This window comes from Xenopus tropicalis, chromosome 3, assembly GCF_000004195.4.
Source record: "Xenopus tropicalis strain Nigerian chromosome 3, UCB_Xtro_10.0, whole genome shotgun sequence".
NCBI classification, from domain to species: Eukaryota; Metazoa; Chordata; class Amphibia; order Anura; family Pipidae; genus Xenopus; species Xenopus tropicalis.
The window spans coordinates 56,627,244-56,650,008 of record NC_030679.2 but is presented as its reverse complement, the minus strand read 5'-3'; the positions used below and the strand labels follow the sequence as shown (position 1 = coordinate 56,650,008).

Sequence of the window (22,765 nt, the reverse complement as noted above, 5' to 3'; positions counted from 1 at the left end):
ACTTTATTACAGTTAATAAAAAAGGGTTGCAACCTTCTATGTGTTACCCAAGGTTTATAAAAATAAAGACAACCCACCATGTTGGGAATGGTAACCAGCCAATATATTGATCAACAGCTACGCAACTATGTAACTGTATTGCCATCCTATTTTCGTCATACAGTGGATACGTTTGTTGCATGCACTGGGAGACTGGTGTGCCAAGAGGTATGATGGTTGCCCAGACCCTCAATATATGCGCATGCATTCTGGAATGAGTCTAGGCACGTGGACACACTTTGACTCAGGTGGATTCTGATGTGCACCGCTGTGTTGTGACATCATTTGGTGCCAAAGTTAAATTTAAAAAGGCCTTCCTGATCACATTCACTGCCCAAGCTGGCTCTGTGTTACATTTCCATGCCTAAGCCTTGTCTCTTGAGTTTTGCTTCCTGGTTTGACTGTCTCCCTGTTACTGACTATGTTTCCTCGCTGCCTGTCCTGTTGCTGACTACTACTCTGCCTAATCCTGTCTGTACCTTGCTATTGGAATTCTTTCTTCCGTGTTTGGGTTCCTTGTCAATCCCACACTGGAAAGTCCAGGGGCATCAGTGAAGACTGTGTTGGCAGGGGTCTACTGTTTCACTAAAGAGGGTTTTCTCAAGCAGTCCCAGGTGCTTATCCCATAAATTGGCCTTGCTAGTATTGTTTATAGAAGACTTATAGTGTAGAAGAGAAAAAGAAGAGAAAGAAGGGGGGGGGGGGGGAGATACCGTGATACCCTTTCATATGTGGGCTATTAGTGTCAGATTTCAAGACCCATGGTAAACACATGTAGTTAGTCCAAGTAGTGCGATGGCTGGGTTCTATATTCAGAACCATGACCTTGGAAATGCAGGCAAATATCTGTGGCCAATATTCATAGATTTTAAAACAGGATCAGGATGCAGCTAGGTCCCAGATTCCTTTACACACCTGAGGCAAGTGTCCTCTTTACTTGGGTCAATCTGCTTAAGACGTTCTGGAGTTGTGTAGGAGGGGAGCAGACATTTGATTTGTATAAGTTGATCTTTAGCTGCTATTAAACGTGGGAGCATTCACATCTAGGGTCAGTGTTATTCCTAAATATTGGAACTGGTCAACCCAAAAAAAGAGGAGAGGATTTCTGGGGGTACTCTCTGGCCGTAGAATTGATTTATGCTAATTAATTTTAACTCCGGAATAGAGACCAAACTCAGAAATTATGTCTGGTATGCGGTTTAATGCCAGACCATTTTTTTTACTTTAATGTTTAGATTGCAAGACAAAACAAGAAGGGGTACAGAGGGCACCCCTGTCTTGGGTCTCAATAAAGTAGGAATGGAGATGAAAGCATATTTTTAGCATGTTTCTGGGCAAATGGGGTGTTGTATAGTGCCAGTATCCAGTATACGAATCAAGGTCCAAACCCATATCTTCTGAGGGTCTCCCATTACAAATATTGTAAAGTAAAAACTTAAAAAAAAAATGAAATTGCAAAACCCTTTAAGAAACCACAAATAGAGAATTCAGTGATTTCTTCCATCAAGCTAGTAACTAAAAGGAAGAGGGGAGATTTAGGCTAACTCATCACTTATATCAGAAAGGCGATTCTGTCATTTGATGCTGCTGTTAAAATGTTTAAAGCCATTAAGGCATTGATTCAGCATACAGGCCACAGCTTACCTGGCACCCTGAAAGGTTTACATTAACAAGTTGACTCTTTAATGGGAGGTACTGCACTAAACAGTAGTCTGCCTAAAGGTTGTGCAATTGTTGTGTATTCATTTTGGGCAATTGTTTCTTCCTATAATGGTTCCTACTTGGATGATTTTTTTTGTATGGAGAGAGACAGGCATTGTGGGAGACTCTTTAAGGAGCTGCAGCTAATGTTGGAGAAATCTGGGGTTCAAGTAAAAGAAACCAAAGTGCTCTAAATGACCCTTTCCAGAGGTCAGTGAGAAGATTGTGCAGGCTGCCTTTGACAACATACAAAGTTTAACCAAGATCACATTACATTAATTGCAGTCTTGTTAGGGCTTCTAACTTCACATTTCAACATGTTCAACAAGCAGATGGAAAGAGCTACAATAAATGCAATGATGAGAGTACAGTATCTAGAAGAATTAAGTCTAAAACAACTGGACTTTTCTGAGTTTTTCTTGAAAACGTTTCACCACTCATCCGAGTGACTGAAGAAGCCACTCGGATGAGTGGTGAAACGTTTTCAAGAAAAACTCAGAAAAGTCCAGTTGTTTTAGACTTAATTCTGCAAGATACTGTATATCATGACCTGGATGAATGAGAATCTTCATAGACAATGATAAGAGTAAATATGACAACAGATCTATTTCGTGGGATAATTTCTCCAGGAGTCAGTACTTGGGTAATCCCCACTGACCTGCCACCAAGACAATAAAAAAAAATTTGCATGAAACAAGAAACCCAAATTCCCTTTTTTATTGATACATCCATATACCCATTTGGCATTTAAAAATCCCAGATTTTGCCTTCCCCGCCTCTTTGCCTTTTAATGAACTATTGGGAGAAGAGACTTTAATGGCAGCTGAGGTTCAAATATTGTGAGCAGCAGCTCTAGGGGCAGCGGGAACGGCTGGCAACCACCACGAAAACATGTCATTTTTATCCTTGCAGCTGCTTGACGTCCCAGTATACTGCCGCACGTCGCTACCTGCTCCTACCTTCAGCAATCCTTCTCTATGTTCATACAGCCCACTCCTCTAGTTGCTACGCTCGGCGTCACTGCGCTTATATACGTGAGTGGCGTGACGCCGCAATCTCGCGAGACGAGAGTTGTGACGTCTGCATTAGCTGTCCGGAACGGGACTTTTAAACAGCGATACGGGACTGCGGGCTGTGTTGAGAAAATCGGGACTATCCCGGGAAAAGCGGGACTGTTGGGCGGTATGCACTGGTGTTATTTTTATGAAATGTACAAACACCTATACACATCTTGTGCCCTTCAGTTTGCCGAAACAGCAACACACACAGAAGCTATTTGTGTGCATACCTCAACACGGTGTAAGAGGTATTTTTTTTATACCTTTTTAAAAACATGGGAATGATCCATGCTCGTTGCCTGGCAACCTGGTCTTAGTGAGAATTGTTTTTTTTTATTTGCAGTGCGATCATTTTTTCCTCAAACGGGTTTTGTGTACACATTTATGATAAATTGTTAGGACACCATAATGGTGCAATGTAAGCATATATATGGGTGTGCTGTTTTTAAGTGATCATATTTTTATATAATAATATGCTGGGACCTATCTGGTTAGTTGCATTCTGTTTGGGAAAAGTGTGTACTGGCCAAAACAGTGGATCTCTAAAAGTAGTGGAAGGGGAACAAAGCATTAGAAATAGCCCTCAATTTATATTTGTTGAAATTCCGAAGCAGGTCCTGTCTAGGGACAGGTACTCGTTGCTATAAAATGCACCACCACACATTTTCCAAGCGATATGTTCCTGTCACTAGACATCACCCAGTGATTGGCGGTGATTCCAGGTGAAGTTGGCTGGGGCTACTTTTATCCCACTCCTATTTCACAAAACACTAAAAAAATTAACCTAATTGGTCATAACAATTAAGCTGATACCCCCTTCATTTAAAGACCACTGGGTTGGATGAAATGAGTAAATTAGCAAAATTCTTATTGCAGGTGCCCTGTTCTGCACCTCAAATAGTTTAGCATAAGAAAGAGAAAGAAACTTGCTGGACAGTGCTCAACTGCAGCTCTTTGATTTTGGCCAAAGCCCTTTGTCAAGTCAGAACATTCTATTCATTTATTTAAGAGCATCGGTGAAATTACTTGCTTTAAAATAACTGAATGTAAGGTCTACTTAAACTTGTGCCTCAACTACTTAACAATGGAGAGTTGCAGTTGAACACTGCCTGGCAAGGTTCTTCCTAAATTCTTTATTTTTGGAAGTGCTAAAATCTCATGGAAGTTTGACTTGCCTTCCTGCACAATAGCCCTACTAAAGTGTCAGCAGCTTTCACAATCCCTTTTGTGTTTTTTTGTTTGTGTTATAATAAACAATAATCATGGCATCTTGTTAGATAGGTGGGCCTGGTCAGCCAGCAAGATCCATCTGTACCTTATCTGTTATTCTCTGTTTGTGCAGTTCAGAAATGTGAAAATTGCTCAGCTTTAAGTAAACAAATCTATATAATGATCATATGGGTTTTTAAATTGGCAGAGGTCAAGCCCAGTTCTGTCACAGTGGTGCCAAAGCAGAGAGATTTCATTTTGTGGCTAAAGCAGTGAATTGTTAGCATGTGTATTTGTCGCAACCATATCACTAACCTGTTGGCACATCCTGTAGTGACATCTGTCACAACTTACCATTGCTGCTGTTGTCTGCCTGACCACAATGGGCAAAATGCCAAGTGTGCTAGGGGCCTAAAATGTAGGGCCAGATTTATGAAAATTCAAACTGTTGGATTTCCAGCAGTTTTAATTTTATTACAATTATTCTGACTGTAAACTGATAAACTGGCACATTTACAAAGCATTTTGTGCTTGCACAAATATGCTAGTTCATCGGAAGCAAATGGACTGCTTTCAGCAATTGGATTGATTTCTTTCTTATGAACTGATCAATACTTTAACAAATTCAAAGTTGCCTAATACGAGTACATTTATATCCATCCCATATTGCTCCAGTAAATATTCTGTCTTTGTAAAAACTTGATAGGCAAAAATAAGAGCAAAATCACTGATTTCAGATTGATATCATACTAATAATAGCACTATTATTCTACATGCAAATTCCATGTTGTAGATTCATTTTAGCACTACAGATACATTTATCATCTTGCTACCTTCATGTAGTGCATCAGAATTTACTAAGTTACTAACCAATGCACAGACTATGAAGCCGCAAGTCAGATGATCTTCTATATGGGTTTATGTGCTCCATGAACTCTGTTTACCTCACTGTTCATAACAAAACAAAAAAAAAATAAAAGCATGGGAAAACATGTTTTTTCATAACGTATCAGTTAATAGAGCTTCTCCAGCAGAATTCTGCATTGAAATCAGTTTTTCAAAAATGCAAACAGATTTTGAAATTTGACATGGGGCTAGCCATATTCTTTATTTCCCAGGGTGCCACAGCCATGTGACTTGTGCTCTGATAAACTTCAGTCACACTTTACTGCTGCTGTACAAGTTGGAGTCATATCACCCCCCAGCAGCCGATCAGCAAAACAATGGGAAGGGAGCAAGATAGCAGCTCCCAGTAGATATCAGAATAACACTCCGTAGTAAAAAAATCCAAGTCTGGCTTTGGACTTCTCCAGTTACATGGGAATAGGAGAAACAATAGGTTATCTGAAAGCAGTTCTAATGTGTAGTGCTATCTCCTTCTGAAAGCTCAGACTCGGGAATAATGCACCTAGATGGCTGCCTACACACTAATATTACAACTAAAAAAATATACATTTGATGGTTTAAGAATAGAATTTTGAATGGCAAAGGGAATTATTTGCTATGTAAACAGTATAATTTACAAATAAAAAGTGTACCATAAAATGGCAGAAATCATGTTTTAATACTTTTAAAAATTTTTTTTTTTATAACTGGAATCTATGTTCATTTCTAGTTCATACACAATTTCTAGTTCATACACAATGTTGCTAGAAAAACATTTTTCGGTGTCAAGCTGTAGCTTAACTGAAAGCTTCTATGTACAACACATATTGTTAGTTTTACAAACCAAGTGATTTTAAGCAATCCTGTACTTTCCAGCTTTTGGCCTCTTAAAACAAATCTCCCAAGTGTGCATCAGAGATGTAACAGCCACAATGTCCAAGTAAGAGCAAGGAGTTCTGGCTTAAATTACTTTACCTTCTGTAATCACAAGCCTGTATCCCACTAAATGCCTCTATATAAGGGAAAATGTAAACATATTAAGGTGGTTCTAAAGATTGCAGGAGTAATAAAAAAAAAATCTAAAAATGAGCAAAAACATGTGAATTTTATGCCAGGCAAAGCACAACCATTTTATTAAGGCAAATGGCATACATAAATATTAAAACAATATAACTAGTAAATACTATGAAAACTTATATAAGTGGAAAATAATGTAGTAATATAATATGAAAAAAGTACTTTTATTAGTGAATGTAAGTCAGCTCTTGGTTTTGAAGTCTGGTGGACCTTGCTGTGCATTTCGTAGTTTTCTAGCTGTCAGCCTATGTTGCCATGGAAATATAATTTTAATTGGTTCTAAAACTGCATTGATACCAATTTCTAATTTGTGTCTGCCTTAATAGGTTTCAAACTTGGAGTTCCTAATATCTTCCCTTAATCAAATGGCTGTACTGTGAATATTAGTTATGGCATCTATAGAAGAAATAGCACATCAGATTATTGAACAGCAGATGGGAGAGGTAAGATACATACCAACCCTCTTGACATCACGTTCAGGCTGGTTGCTTAGTCTGAAGGTCAAATGCAACTGCCCAATGCCAGGTATGGAGATGATAATTCAATAGTACTTTGTGACACCCCAATTTGTTTTTTGTTTACTTCATAGAAGTTATTTGCCATACATCTTTCTTGCCAGTCCATTTTATTCTACTTTCATACTGGGTGGCTGCATCTCTGCAACTGCTTTTATAAGACTAAACTTGTTTCTAACACTAACCCCTCTGTTGAGAGGAGACACTTTTCCTCAACATACCCGGTGTATTATTGAAAGCTGGAACGAAACAAAGTCAGAATAGTAATGTTAGTATATTTAAGTATTAATCTTAGGGGCATGTTATGATGTAGAGACCTAGGGGCAGATTTACTAATCCACGAATCCAAATCCCGAAAGGGAAAAAATCGTATTGGAAACAAAAATTTTGCGACTTTTTCGTCTCTGTCGCGATTTTTTGCATTTGTCGCGACTTTTTCGTTGCCGTCACGACTTTATCGTATTTTGTGCAACTTTTTCGTCGCCGCTGCGATTTTTTTCGTATTGCGCAATAGTAAACAGCGGAAAAACCAATCCGAAGTAGTGGGTTGATTATATAAAGCATAATTTCATACTGTTTTATTTTATTTTCTTAAAGTGGGCATTAGTGATGAGCTTCACTTTCACTTTGCCGGAAAATTTGCTAAATGGCTAAAAATTGGCAAATCGTGTGTACCATGCACCTTTTTCCCACACTTTTTTTTGGACTGAACCGCAAATTTTCCGCTATGAAGTTTTGCTAAACAATTCGCAGATAGTGAAATGCTGAATTTTGCTGCAAATTCATGGCTGCCGAGAAAATTCGCTCATCACTGGCAGCCATACATGGACAGGTTTAAACTGCCAATATGGTTCCCACAGACCGATTTGGCAGCTTATCTGCCTGTGTATGGGGCCTTCCCCAACCCATATCAAAAATTGGCCTGATCTTGATCAGGTTGCTTCATCACATCAAGGACTGCATCGGCTCATTGATGTGGTCCTCGCTCTGACGGCTCCTGCCCCCTTCATTGTAATGCGATCGTTTGACCTTAGAGCCAGATGATCAGACTCAAATAATATTGACCACCTTGGTGGGCATATTGGGGGAAAGATCCACTTGTTGGCGAGGTTGCCAAACGATTGGCAACATTTCTAAGTTATCGTAATAAATTAGATCTCCAAAACTGCTGGGCCACATATACATGCACACAACCATTCAGAAAACAATTTATTAAAGGTAACCAGAGTGTTATAAGGGTTTGGCAACCACGCAAATAATAATGAGTAACCACTTGTGATGTCTAGTTCATATTAGTTGTAGCTAATGACATTTTACCGTATTTGCAGCTGGTTCATAAATAACGCTTTTTTTTTTCCTCCCTAGATTTCTCGTTCACAACCAGAAATCTCCCAGACAGCGTTGATGGATGGAACCACACAGAGAATACAACTTGTACCATCTGAATCGAGCGTTTCTGTACCACAGAGGATACAGGTATATCTCAGGGTGGTCATCTCTTATTTTACTTTTCTGTGTTTTAGACTTGGCAGTGGTTTTATACCATCAGATACTTTCATTATAACGCTAGCTAACCCAATAGCTTATTTTTTCTTTTATATTTACACAGATTGTCACAGATCCACAAACTGGTCAGAAGATCCAGATTGTAACAGCACTTGATCAGAGTGGAGCCAGCAAGCAGTTTATCTTGACCAATAATGATGGCTCACTGCCCAGCAAGGTAATCCTCACAAGGCAGGACTCCAGCCAGGGGAAAGTTTATCTAACAACACCTGATGCAGCAGGGGTGAACCAACTCTTCATTTCAACTCCAGATGTTCCTGCACAGCACATTCAAGTAAGCGCTTACCTATTTTAATTCTGATTAATTCGTAAATGCTGGGGTTTAAGCAAAGTTGCAATCACATATGAATGTTTTGGTAGGGCACCAATGAAATGAAAATTAAATGTTTGTTGTTCTGTTTTAGTTAAAGGAACAGTTCAGTGTAAAAATGAAACTGGGTAAAATGGATAGACTGAGCAAAATAAAAATTATGGAATGAGCAGATGTCTAACATAATAGCCAAAATTAACTCTCTAACCTCTTAGTTAGTCAGTGACTTTTGGGGTGGCCACTTGAGAGATAACTGTTCAGTTAGTTTGTGAGCACCCAGGTCAGATTCAGTGCAATCTACCTGAACAGTTATGTCCCATTTGGCCCCCTTCAAGTTACAGATTACTGACTACTAACAGCTTAGAGTGCAGCCATAATGGCCATTATGTTGGACTTCTGCTCACTCCAGCCTTTATAGATTGCATTTTTGCATAAATAACTATTTGTATTTTGTATATTTGTATTTAAAACATTTGTATTTTGTGCAGTCTTTTTGCCCATTTTCATTTTTACACTGAACTGTTCCTTTAAAATGGCATTGCTTGGTCAGCTTAATTATCAGAGCACACACACACTTCTGTAGACTCCATTGCTGTTATCTTGCTGCCATATGGTTTAAGCAGCCTGATTTTGTCACACAACCTGTATACTTCATCTTATTTTAAGGATGCAAAATGAAAGAAAACTTGAATAACAAATAATGTTACATGTTTTACAAACCAAGAGACAGTAATTCAGTTTTTGAGATTTCAAGTGCAATAGTATTTATTGCATGTCAAGTATTTCTAAAAAGATTGTTAAAAACATGCTATTTCATCAGTATATTGCCTTCCCCACCCCTTAAAAAAAAAAAAAAAAAAAAGAAAGAATTGTAGTAAATTATAATGTAACTGTATATAATTTTTGCAGATCCTGTCAGATACCCAGTGCCTGGATCAGAATTTAAATAAACAGTTAGTTGAACTGTGTGTAGTATGTGGTGATAAAGCTTCAGGTAAGTTATAGCGTTAAATGTTGCAGGAAATCTTTTTATTCAGCATTGTACTGTATATTTATCCAGGAGCACACTTTAGTGTAGATTAACTCATGTAAAACAGTCTTTTGAGAAATAAAGCATACTGTATGTGTATATACTTAAAATGTCATACTACCATAATGGGCATTTATTCTATTCTAAATATATTTGCAATTCAAATATTTCCAATCAAGCTGCCAAATTTAGGTTTGTCTGTTGCTAAAGGTGCCTGTTTTACCAGTTTATTTTAAATATTTAAATGATTATTTGTGCCAGATCTATAAATTCTGCATTCATCTGAATACCGAATGTGCTACAAAAATGCCATATAAGTGGGCCATGTCCAAACCATATATTCTGGCTGTATCCTAATCTTGCAAAAACGATGTAAGCCAAATCCTGGGTTGGTACAATCACACTGGAGCAATACCGTTCTTATGTGCCTCCAAATTCAGACCTAATCATTCTTGGATATATAAATCCAGTTAATCTGAATGTTATCTTCCTAATTTTCCTTTTAGGCCGCCATTATGGTGCAGTAACATGTGAAGGGTGCAAAGGGTTCTTTAAAAGAAGCATCAGAAAAAATTTAGTATACACATGCAGAGGATCAAAAGATTGTGTCATCAACAAGCACTACCGCAATCGATGTCAGTACTGCCGACTGCAAAGGTGTATTGCACTTGGAATGAAACAAGATTGTAAGAAGAGGTTTATTTTGATCATTTTGACAGCTACATATGTCTATGCACTGTGGGTGGATAACAAAACAGAATATTGAAATTGGTGTTGCTATATCACTAGTCTACTCACCTGAAAGATAATGCAGATTTTCTTAATATCAAGCAATTAAAACTAGTGAAAAATTATAACGAGCAAATGAAATTCACATCATCATTCATAACATTGGGAGGACCTCACTGGTTTTTAAAGTGATACAGACACAAAAAAAACTACTCTTCAACATATGAATGTACATAAAAAGTTACCTATAGGTCATGTTGACCATTTTTCACTGATAAGATTGCTTTTGTAAGAAATTGTTGAAGTTCCTGAACCTGACTGTCCCTTCTCAACCAGTTCGTTTTAGTTTCAAATGCTAATGGACTCCTGCTGCACAAATATAGCAGCATCCTCTGATAAGGGGATCTGGTAGCTTCAGGAAATACTTTTATGGCAAAATTATAAAGATTTTTCAAAGACAATGTTATATGTGAAGTTTAATTTTAGGTGTCAGTATCTCTTTAAAATACAGCGTATAGGTCAGTTTGCCTAAAATTTAGTGAGATGGCCTGCTTGTTTCTGTTCAGTAACCACAATCAGCAGGTAGCATTTACTGGTCCCATTTGAAAACAAGCATAAAATTGGTTGCTCTGCGTTACTAGACATGGCGAAAGCTTTACAACCTTTATCTGTATTTATAAAAACATTTGCTTTATCACAGGACCATATTGCATTGCTTTTGTGTTTGTTAAGACTTAAGGTCCACACACGTGGCAATTTTCGATCTTTCGTGCGACCATCGGTCCACTGATGTTCAGGGACCAACCCTCCACTGACGTTCAGGGCTGAATCGTCAGATATGGAGGTAGAAACAATAGGATTTCTACCTCCTTCTGCCAATTCAGCCCTGAACATAGATTTTGCTCGGGTGCCTTCAATGGCGCCCAATCAAAATTTTCTAACCCGCTCGGCGAGTCGTCCGTTATCAGCAGCTCCTGCGATATTGGTCGCCTCGCCAACTTGTGATACACGCACTGAATATCGTAATGAGGCCTTTGCAACCTTTGCCTTTCGCAACCTTGTCTACTTGAAGTACCTCAATGTAGGTATCTAATATCTCAATGTCAGCTGTTCTACATGAGTACCTTTGATGATACTATTACTGTTGTAACAGTTGAGGCATGGGGGCAGGTGTAAGAGATATCATTTTACGGTGCATTAGGTGGGGTTAGGGTTGAGAAAAATTTAATTTTTTCCCAAGCATTTTAATTTAGATGCTAATGCTAAGCATTATCCCCAGCAAATGTTTTGCAGTTCTATCACTATTGTCACTTATTAGTAATGCTGGATCATTTCAGAATGCACACTGTAAGGGCCATTCACAATCAACAGGGCAGGGTGCAAAAGAAAAAATATATACCTGACATTAGCAACCGGCCCCACTGAAAGTTTCACAGGTGAAGGTCTTTGCATTTCATAATGGAAATGAAACTCTTCATAATTTGGATTCTTATCATGCTGATATTTTTACAGCTGTGCAGTGTGAGAGAAAACCTATTGAAGTCTCTAGAGAGAAATCTTCTAATTGTGCGGCATCAACAGAGAAAATCTACATTAGAAAAGATTTGCGAAGTCCTCTTGCTGCAACAACTACATTTGTTACAGAAAACAAAACATCAAGGTGATTATGTAATTTTTTTTTATTAGCAGAATTTGCATTAAAGGGGCTTTTCACCTTTAAATAAACTTTTAGTATGAAGTAGACGGTAAAATTCTGAGATATTATGTGTGGATATTCATTTATTTACCTTTGTGATCAGCAGACATTTCACTTTTAATTGTACTTTGAAATATGTGATTTTTTTAAATTCTAGTGTGATTTGATATCACAAAGATACTGCCTATAATGATATTTTAGTAAAAATAAAATAGCAAAATATTATCTCGTATCCTTTTCTTTTTAACAGGACGACTAGTTTACTGGATTCTGGCATGCTGGTGAATATTCAACAGTCAGGAGTTAAAAATGAGTCAATACTCATAACACCCAATAAGGTATTGTTTCTTTAGTATTTGCTAACTGTGCAGTTGTTGTTGCATCTTGTACTCCCATGATGTTTAAATAATTTTAAGAAGCTATTTAGATATGAATAATGCTGTCAATACACTGCAAATGCATTACCTGATTTGGCCACCAATAAAGTGGGCCAAAGTGGGATGATCCAATTGTTGAACCGCTGGGAATTCGTCAGGGGCAGGTCAAGCCAACCGGGCACCCTAGGCAACCCTGTCAGCCACCTCGCCCCAGCCCTCCCCCACCCCCCCCTTCCTTCTCGCGTGTGCGCAGGATGGTGCGGGGGGTCATTGCCCCCTGTGGCCAAGCAATATTTGGAAAGCCTGTTCAATAATAATTTTATGGAAGGTTTACATACCCATCATACATACATAACATCCCGATAAAATGAGTTAAGCATATTAAAGAAAAACAATATATAGATATACATTATTTTAGATTTTATTGTTAACTCTTTATTAAATGTATCATTTTGCAGGTAGATGCATGTCAGGGGGATTTAAGCACTTTGGCAAATGTTGTCACTTCACTTGCAAATCTCAATAAATCTAAGGAATTGCCTCAGACAAACACAGAACTTTCTATTATTGAAAGCTTGAGCAATGGTGATTCATCCCTTTCTGAGCTGGCTCAAGATGATCAATCCAACAGCGAAGTGACCAGGTAATAATTTGAGATGATATTTTAATGTTAATGTGTTTGGCTTTAAAGGTGCAAACAAATCATTTTTTTTAAAGGAACACCAAAAAGTAATTGTCAATCAAAGTAAATAATATATTATGTATATGCCCTGCACTGGTAAAATCTGTGTGTTTGTTTCAGAAACCCTACTATATTTTATATAAATACCCTGCTGTGTAACCATGGGGGGCGTTCAAGTTGGAAAATTGAGAAAAGGCACAGGTTTCATAGCAGATGATGGATAAGATGTGTAGATTCCTATTGTATTTTACAGAGTTTATCTATTATCTGCTATGTCTGTGCATTTTCTCCTTTTTTTCAGCTTGAATGGCTTCCACTATGGCTACACAGCAACACTAACTATGTTAGTGTTTCTGAAGCGAACACACAATTTTTGACAGTGCAGAGCAATAGTACATTATATTTTAATTACTTTAAAACATTTTCATTTTTTGGTGTTACTGTTCCTTTAAAGGAGCCTGCTTTTGATGAAAGCTACTCATACTGTGTGTTCCAAACTGGTGTAATAAAAAACACTATTGCCGAATGGGTAAATTTTGTTGTCTGATATGTCCCACTACAAAAATGTCCAATTTGCTGTGGAAATACAGGCACAAGTTAGTGGCATGTCATTCCATTGAAACAGTGTTGGAGTGGTTAGCTTTCCCTTAACCATGAAATCAGAATACCTTGCACGTTTGTGATTCTCTATTATTTACAGGTCTGCTAAAGTAGGTAGTTTTTTTTTCTTAAGAACTTTTTTTTTTTTAGAATGTTGCTAAACGAAAAGCTAATAAAGACCAATTGCAAATTGTCTCAGAATATTACTGTGTTTACATCATACGAAAAATGAATGTAAAATGGGAACTACCCTGTTTTGCTTTGTAGGGCATTTGATACATTGGCAAAAGCACTGAACCAATCAGAAAATTCTGCACAGGGCTCATCTGAGTGTGTGGGTTCCAATTCTAACCTCACTGATGCCAATGTTGAGATTGAAGGGCCACTTCTGAGTGATGCTCACATTGCATTTAGGGTAAGACTCTTATTGATTGCTTGAAAAGAAATGTCCTTGAGAATATAATTAGTGATATGTTTTGTAAATTAATTGTTTAGAAACAACATGCGGTTTTTACAGGAAAACTAAAAAAGTACGGGTTGCTTCCTGAATTGCATTTTATGGCATGCCAGACATAATGTGCACAAAATATTATCATCATTTAAAAACATTTCTGGCCAGTTTTTGGTGGGGATATAGGTGTTCAACACTGGAAGCTCTCCTAGATTCCATGACTTTTGGTGCTGCAGGCTTTGTGCTTTTAAGGCTATTGTGTAACCACAAGACAACAGAAGATATCTGCATGCATTCAGCTAGGTAACAATTGGGCTGATTTACAAACATAAGTACTAAATTGCACCAGTGCAGTTACCTTTAGCAACCAATACATTTTGCTTTAAGACCATATCCACATTAATGGTGGAAGCACACCAAAAAAACAAATAATTGGTGCTCACTGCATGGATATCACCCTTCACTAATATGTGAAAGAAGTTTATTATTATAACTCATATTAAGACATGCCCTTAATTCCATATGGCTCATCCTCCTCTATGGATAGCACAGCAAGACCCAGCACATAATTACACACCTTAGGGACCATATAATGACTATTTCCAAATGCTAACAAACTCCCAGAACAAACCCTTGCCAGGTTTACCTCCCACGGGCAGCATAGGGCAGGCAGAATATGTCACACACAGGCAGCATTGGGCAGCCAGAGTATGGCATACACAGGCAGCATTGGGCAGCCAGAGTATGGCATACACAGGCAGCATTGGTCAGACAGAATATGGCATACACAGGCAGCATTGGTCAGGCAGAATATGGCATACACAGGCAGCATTGGTCAGTCAGGGTAGGGCAGGCAGAGTATGGCACACAAGCCGCATAGAGCAGGCAGAGTATGTCAGCACTGTGCTAGACTGTTGAAAGCTGATGTGTAATTTAGCACCTATTTTAGTCGTCATATTTTGCATTCCACATTTTAATTTATGGCTGTATTTGTATGATGATATAAACCGAGATATGTTGCCTCCAGCACTACTGCTCATTCCATGTCTCTTCCTTGCTCATTTGCATACTATTAATTGCATTGCCAGTCAATACTATTAATGCTACACTAATAAGTTAGAAAGAGACAGGGTATGCACAGTAGTAGAAGCCTGCACTGCCCTGTTTTCTTCAGCTTGTTTAGGGGTGATGGTGCTTGACTCCCTGGGCAGGTAAGTGCTGTTAGTATTGCATTTTTATCTATAACCGATTTAAAAAGTACTGGGGGCCAGCCTGCATGAGGCTTTGCTTAGAGTAAAGTAGTTTTTTTTATGTCTCTAAAACTTTCCATCTAACCTAGAATTTTAAAATTAGCACCTGCTTTGAGGCCATGGAGAGCAACATCAAAGGGGGCTGTGGGCAGCATGTTGCTCACGAGCCACAGGTTGAGGATCACTGAGTCCCTATTGGTTAAATAATTTGTTTACAAAAAGGAAAGTCCTTCTTTAAATGTTTTTTTTTTTTTTTTTTTTTACAGCTTACTATGCCCTCACCAATGCCCGAATACCTGAATGTTCATTATATTTGTGAGTCTGCATCACGGTTGCTATTTCTGTCCATGCATTGGGCCCGATCAATTCCTTCCTTCCAGTCTCTTGGGTGGGTAAATGTGATCTTTTTAATAACATTCATGAGCAAAGCAAATTCACCATATTAAATTACTTACATTAAATTGTATATATTGTGTGTATGTTTTGTAACTCTTGCTGTGATAAAGTCTCAGTATTTTTTATAATAGTTTTTGACATTCAATGATGGTTTCATTGGGTGATATTACTTAGTTGAGTTGAGATAGAACATCTCAAAGATTCCCCTGATCTAATCCAGCATTAGTTAGCGATTTAAAATTATTGAAAATATTGATTAACATAATTTATCTGAGAAAATGGGCATTGATTTACTGGCAAAAGATTGGAAGCCTTTCTGATTTAAGTCTTTTGATTGCAGTAAGAGTTCCATTGGGGTTTTTAACCAAAAAAATACATTTGTGCAAATGTATTGGTCCCCTAAGCACTTTTTCAGTTTACAGTCATTTCTATTTTAAGTGGTTTGTGAGATATTAGCAGTTTTAAACTACTAAAAGCAGTCTTTCAGGTCAATAGCTTCTGAAGGCCCAGGGTGACAGTGACCCTAAATGTCTGTACACTTTCTGTGTAATTCTGTATTCAGTTAATCCTCAGGTTGGTGACCGAAAGCCTGGTAATTAGCAGTATAAAATATCAAATATCTCGGGAAAAGCACCTAGAGTAAATTTGCATCAATTAATTTTGTGGGTTTAATGTACAAGTACCACACTGCCCTCAGATCAGATTGTGTCCAGAGCATTTTTTGGGCTGAATGTATGAATGGAAAGGTGGTTGCTGTGGTAGAACCATAGAAAGTATCAGGTGTTTTTCTATTGGCAGAGGATCTACTTGTGGCATCACCCTTAGCCACTATTTACATCAGTCCATTGCTGCTTTGCAGTTAACTGCTGAAGTACAGTATGGCTTAACTCACTAAAATGCTAATTTACATAAGATTTCCAAAAACATGACTCTGCTCAAAAGGCTAATATTGTACAGTAACATACCTGATGTTTGTACTGCATATCAGTGTCTTTAGTGTGGGTTACATGCACGCACTGCACATGAATCTTGCTTATGTAGAGGTATCTAAATGCTCACCAGTGGCTGAAATTAATAGCTTTAACTTTGTGTAACTCTTACTTGGCATTTTAATGAAAGCTGTAGTTTTTACCATAAGTACAACAAATGTGCATTGATATGTGCACTATTCACACAGTTTAATATTTGTGTTTCCTCAGGCAAGAAAACAGCATCTCTCTGGTAAAAGCATGTTGGAATGAATTATTTTCACTTGGTCTTGCCCAGTGTTGCCAAGTGATGAATGTGGAAACTATACTAGCTGCATTTGTTAATCACCTTCACAACAGCATGCAGCATGGTAAGATGTGGATGTATGTTGTTTTTTTAAAGAACAGTAGGAGTAAATGTGAAGGAGGTGTGCCATAGCATTGTTTTTGTGGCTGTATTACTGTTTTAAACTTTGGTCATGAAGGAGTAATAATAAAACATTTTTTTTTTGACAGATAAGTTGTCTGCAGATAAAGTAAAACTAGTGATGGACCACATTTTCAAATTGCAAGAGTTTTGCAACAGCATGGTGAAGCTCTCCGTAGATGGGTATGAATATGCCTACCTGAAAGCCATTGCCCTCTTCAGTCCTGGTATGTCATCCCAAGCCCTTTACTTATGTTTGATTAGATAATTTATTCATGTTTTTTTTCTGACTACTGTAAAAGTTGTTTTAATTTTTTCTGCAAATGCTATAGCATGAATCCAGTAGTTACTGTGCTTCAAAACAGTGTTGTAGCCACACATCTTAGAGCTTAAATTAAATGGATTGCATATCTTTACCTAAATCTGTGGTAAAACATTGATGCCTCAAGGTGGCCTTTTTTTGGTAATATGCTGCCCATCATAGTTGTACAAAAATTATCCTCTGATGCATGGACCAGTCTACTCCTGAAGCTGCATGGGGCTAACTCTCAGCTTGCAAATAAAAGCAGGCCCAGAATCCACCCCTACATTGCTTTCTACTTTTCACCTCGGGCCATGTGCAGGCACATAGAGTGGATTTTTAGCGTCAAATACATACTTACAAGCTGACGCAGTGGCTCTGGGTGCACACACAGGAGAAGACAGATGCTATTATAGGGGCTAATTCTTGACATGCATTTATCTGCAGGCCAAGAATCGGCTCCATGTGCTAGTTGCCTTACTATGGGCTGTGAAAATAATCTTTTAAATTATATAGACGTTGTTTTGTTGTGGGCCAAATATCTTCTTTCTTTTAGAATGGTTTGTAATTAAATAAACAAATGTTTTGTTTCTAATATAAGTTAAGTTTTGACAGAGAACTGTTTAGATCTTGAGATCCATTTAAATCTTTCATACATGTAATCGTACAAATGATAGAAACGTGTATTGACATTTGTTTAAAAAGGGTTACTTTTTGGCTGGTATCTCTTTTAATCTCCCAGAGGCATATTTTGTGACTGCTACGCAGTGCCACTTGTTAAAAATAAGCCATTTTGAGATTATTCTTCTGTCTGTAAACACAGGTATCTCTTATCCAGAAACCCCAAATCCAGAAAGCTTAAAATTAATCACAGAGTTCATTTTAAGCAAATATTTTTTGTTCTTTTCTTTCCTTTTTCTCCATAATAACATAACATAGCATAAATCCATATTGGTGGCAAAACAATCTTTTTGGGTTTATTTGATGATTAAGTAGAGTAAATATACTACCCTTTTTTTAAATAAGCTCATTCAGATTCAGTATGAAAGGTGCATAAACACTGAATCTGAACTTGAGACTGAATAAAAACCATGATACTAATGTGAGCAATTTCCCAACATCCCTTAGACACACAATATATTATTGTAATGCAACTCCCACTCTTACCTTATTTTTATTTGACACAAGCTCATTTAGCTCAATGCAACTCTTTCCTTATTATGTTCCATTGTGATGTGATTGAATCTAGGACTAGAAATCCATCTGTTCATCATTGTAGGTGGTGCACAGATTTGCAAAGCAAAGAGACTTTAAAGGAGAATGGAAGTTAAAATATAAAAAGCATACTGCCCAATAGTCCTCCTATTGTTTTGTAAAAACGCCACACTTTTGGCTCACCTAATCAAATATTTACTCAGTCACACTTACTTCACATTTTCTAGAACAGGCAGCCATCTCTAAAAAGGTATTCTCCCTTCCTTTCCCTCCTTGCTTCATACTGCACATGTGTTTCATTCCCTCCCCCCCCCCTCTGGCAGATCCGCTTCTGATTGGCTGGTGGGCATGTGTAGCTCAGAACAGGAGACAGGATCAAGTTACACACATGCTCAGAGAATAGGAAGGGTGCCGCTGGCACCTACAGGAAGGACAGAGAGATTTCAGTGATGTCACTGTAGTCTTCACACTGCTGTAGGCTGCCAGCACCATATCTCAGAGAAGCAAGCAGGGATCTGGGAATTTAGATATGCAGTAAGTACTTAAAAAGAATGCCTTTAGACTTACTTTTAATTTATATTAACCTTTCATTGTCCTTTAAGTCCCAAAAACCATCACTTCACAATGGAACATCGTAAATGAAGGGTTGCATTATGTGAGGTATGCATGAACATGGATAGACTAGCATGGTTTCCTTTCAGTCTGTGGCATCAGAAAATGTATTTCCAGAAGTTCAGATAGTGTTAATTCACATTTTCTGCATAAGCCCAGCTCAGGTGGGGGGTATAGTTTCTCTTCAAGTCTGCTTAAACATGTAAATATCAAATAAGAACAAGGGTCAATAAGGGTGGGGTTGAATTACATTGCGTGTTTGGGAAATTGCTAATTCAAAGGTTATGATGATCTTTGTGGTATCGGGTACATTTGTGTTCAGATAACATAAGCCCAACTGAATGAGCTCATGTAAAATATGGGGTATAATTTCCCTTTAAGGTATGGTGATTACATTATGGATAATATATCCCATTTCTGTACTTTATTTGTGTATTTTTGATTTTCTTTTACAGATCACCCTGGACTGGAAAATGTTTCTCATATTGAAAAACTTCAAGAAAAGGCTTATATGGAATTTCAGGATTATGTAACAAAAACCTACCCAGAAGATACCTACAGGTGAAACATATTTTCATAAGATGTAATGTTTTTTTCTGAAATTTAAATATGCAAATCAGGATTTAAACAATACGTTTTCTTAAATTGACTACTCATTATATATGGATTGAATGGATATGTCCTTCAGACCTATTCAGCAGCTGATCTGCCCATGTATGGGGACCTTCTACAGGCCTCCCCAACAGATATGTGGCACTGGCCAGTGCTGTGCTATTAGTGTACAGTGAAGTTGAGGCAGAAGGAGGTGGATCAGTGTTCTCTGTCTGGACTGATATGGCCCAAAGAGTCTCCTCTAAAGGCTAAAAAAAAACTTCTTCATGCACACCCACTGTGTGTCAGCAAAGTGGAGTTGATCTCTACAGAAATTTTGGAAAAACAGACCGGAAATTTAAGTCCGGATCAGATCAACTGCACATGCTCCTGGCCAGTAGTGAGCTGATAGAAGGATGCCAAGTGGCAGAGATGGCAGCTGTACAGGGGCAGTACTGGGGGTTGCATGGTGCATTTCATGAGATGGAAGGTCAGCCTCTTCAGGGCCCAAGTTATATAAAATGGGTTCATTCTTAATGTTTGTATAAATTCATGTTGCTTAACACATAATTTAATTCATTATTTATCTCTGCTGTTTAGACTATCAAGACTACTGCTTAGATTGCCTGCTCTAAGGCTGCTGAATGCTGCCATCACCGAGGAGCTATTCTTTGCTGGCCTAATTGGCAATGTACAGATTGACAGTATCATCCCTTACATTTTGCGCATGGAAACCTCTGATTACAACTCTCAGATTATTGGCCTCACTGTTTAGTATGCTTCTGAAGGGCGCACATATGGGCTACAGAGAATAAGGAGTATAACTCCCTTATAGAAACTGGAAAATCAAAGTAAAAGACTTCAAGATGTCTTTAAAACTCATTTCTAAAACCCAGCTTTAAAGAATACCTACCTTCTTATGGTATTAGCTGGCTTGCTGCAAAATAGTGCCTTTTTGGCATTGTGTGCATATATAAAGAAATAAAGACATTTCTAGATTGTTATTGAGCCTATTGTTCCACATTGTCCTGGTCTTTCAAAGATACTGAAAGCAGTGCTTTTATACTTTTTTTCATATGAGTATTATTTTGCAAAACTGCAATTTATCCTGCAACAATACCAAGTTTTTTTCTTTTGAAGAACTCTTGCATAGTTGGCTATAGTTCCTTAAGAAACAGAATTTACTTGGTGTTTTGCTGCAGGAAAAAAAAGTCTTACTGTTTTTCTTCAAATATCTAGTAAGTTTTTATGGAATTGGAAATATTGTTAATATTGTATTAGAATTGACATACTAACTTACGAAGAAGAAAATTTTATTTTAGAGTATTTTCTCTCCTTCCTGCATGGAGTAAAAATGCATTGCCCAGTTGGTTTCCACACTGGCATTAATCAGATTACTCAAGGGAAAAAGTATTGAGTGAGAACGTGTAAATATTTAACAAAAGCATTGCTAACAATGTCAAACAATGTGAATCAAGGAAAGAAGATGTTACATTTTGTGAAGATTAAATTATGAAAAGCAAAAAACTATCTATGAAACACTGTACATATGTAGATATGCTAACTGTTTTGATAACGAGACTTGTCCAAACCATTGCAATCTGTGATTTATGTTATTTGTTACATGCCTTACTCAAATGGATGTTCTCCATACCAAGCTGACATTATTTCAGTGTATTTTTTTGACACCCCGTAAAAGTTAAAACTGTTGAAGTCAAACACTTGAATTCAGTGAAATATTTAACCCATTCGTTGCTGGGATAATTTGATCTTGCCACATCATATGTTGGCAGCAAACACAATGCACAGCATGGATCAAGGAAGAAAGGGTAAGCTGACAGGCATCATAGTATTTACTTGGCATGTACATGGTTAAAGTGGCCAGTACCTTTTGAAAAAACAAACAAGAACTTTAAAGGAAGAATCAAGTATTTATGTAAATACAAATAACAATGTGGTATGAAACCAAAATAATAAGTATTGCAGTATAACTCTCAGTATAAACTATGGAACATCTCATGACTGATAACCCGCATTGTGCCAAGGCTATAGAATACTATTTAACAACCACCCTCTATGCCATTACACTTTCAGCCACCCATTTCTTTACAGCCCCCGCAATGACATATATCATTACTTCCTCTTATGTTGTATGATACGTACTGTAAATGTTTTGACTCTTAATGAAAATTGTAAAATCTATTTTGGCTGTATTTTTAAGACAGAAACATATTGTATCTTTTTATTATAGAATAAAAATTCCCACACTGGATTTGTCTGTCTTGCTTAAGTCCTATATTTATATTAATTTGACATCTAAATAAGTCTCTTTTTCTGCACCTCTTTTTGAGGTGGGATGGCATATGCAGCGCTGCGATTTCCTGAAATCGTGGAAGTTGCCTTGAGAGGAAACTTCCGCGATTTCGGAAAATCGTGGCACTACATATGCCATCCCACCGGCGATTTACATTCAAGCCAGTGGGATGGCATATCGGGGAGATTAGTCGCCCGCAACAAGGGAGATTTGTCACGGGCAACTAATCTCCCCGTCTGCCAAGGACCTTAAAAGCATCTATTATGGAGCTGTATTCATTAGCAGTGTATTTTAGAATATTTGGTTGATTTATTGTTCAGCTATTTACATGAAATCTAAGTGGCTTCATGGCTTTAATTGCCAAACAACGCATCCAGAATAGGACAGAATACATTGCATCCCAAGAACCACAAGGTCTCTCCTTGGTGGAGCACGCTCATACTAGCTTCTATCACAATTCCTCTTTAACTTCCACTGAGGTGCTCTTTGTACCTTAGGGCTCATACTAAGGCCTTTAGCACCATCCAGCTCCTCCATGAAGCAGAGGCCATTAAGGGGGAACCTTTAGATCCCCTCCCTTAATACTACTGATATCCCATAACTCTCCTGGGCAACATGGATTCCCATAGCTCCCACAGGGTCTGTCTTGATTTTCTAAGCAAAAGGAGATTAACGCTTTGATACATACCAATTAATATATAAAGGTGAGGGCACACTAAGCATAGGGTCAGTGTGTCTCTGCTGCTGTTTTATAAGCATACAGAGA

At 37.8% G+C, this 22,765-nt stretch overlaps 1 protein-coding gene across 5 annotated transcripts; it reads left to right on the top strand.

Annotated features, from left to right (window-relative positions):
- The first annotated feature begins 2,797 nt into the window (after window positions 1-2,797).
- nr2c1 (nuclear receptor subfamily 2 group C member 1) lies at window positions 2,798-21,957 on the top strand. 5 transcript variants are annotated; one of them, XM_012958997.3, is made up of 15 exons: window positions 2,798-3,039; window positions 6,296-6,412; window positions 7,850-7,960; window positions 8,094-8,324; window positions 9,270-9,354; window positions 9,897-10,076; window positions 11,632-11,779; window positions 12,066-12,153; window positions 12,651-12,835; window positions 13,742-13,889; window positions 15,442-15,563; window positions 16,771-16,910; window positions 17,056-17,193; window positions 19,550-19,655; window positions 20,286-21,957. In XM_012958997.3, the coding sequence occupies exons 2-15, from the start codon at window positions 6,359-6,361 to the stop codon at window positions 20,458-20,460; spliced, it is 1,911 nt and encodes a 636-aa protein (XP_012814451.1). In that variant the 5' UTR covers window positions 2,798-3,039; window positions 6,296-6,358; the 3' UTR covers window positions 20,461-21,957.
- The last annotated feature ends 808 nt before the right edge of the window (window positions 21,958-22,765 follow it).

What these genes read in the sequence shown, in the direction of transcription:
- nr2c1 (XM_012958997.3), top strand. Translation starts at nt 6,359, where the DNA reads ATGGCATCTATAGAAGAAATAGCACATCAGATTATTGAACAGCAGATG. An exon ending in TACTCATAACACCCAATAAG is followed by an intron (nt 12,154 to 12,650) that starts GTATTGTTTCTT and finishes ATCATTTTGCAG; the next exon opens with GTAGATGCATGTCAGGGGGA. An exon ending in CATTGCCCTCTTCAGTCCTG is followed by an intron (nt 17,194 to 19,549) that starts GTATGTCATCCC and finishes TTTCTTTTACAG; the next exon opens with ATCACCCTGGACTGGAAAAT.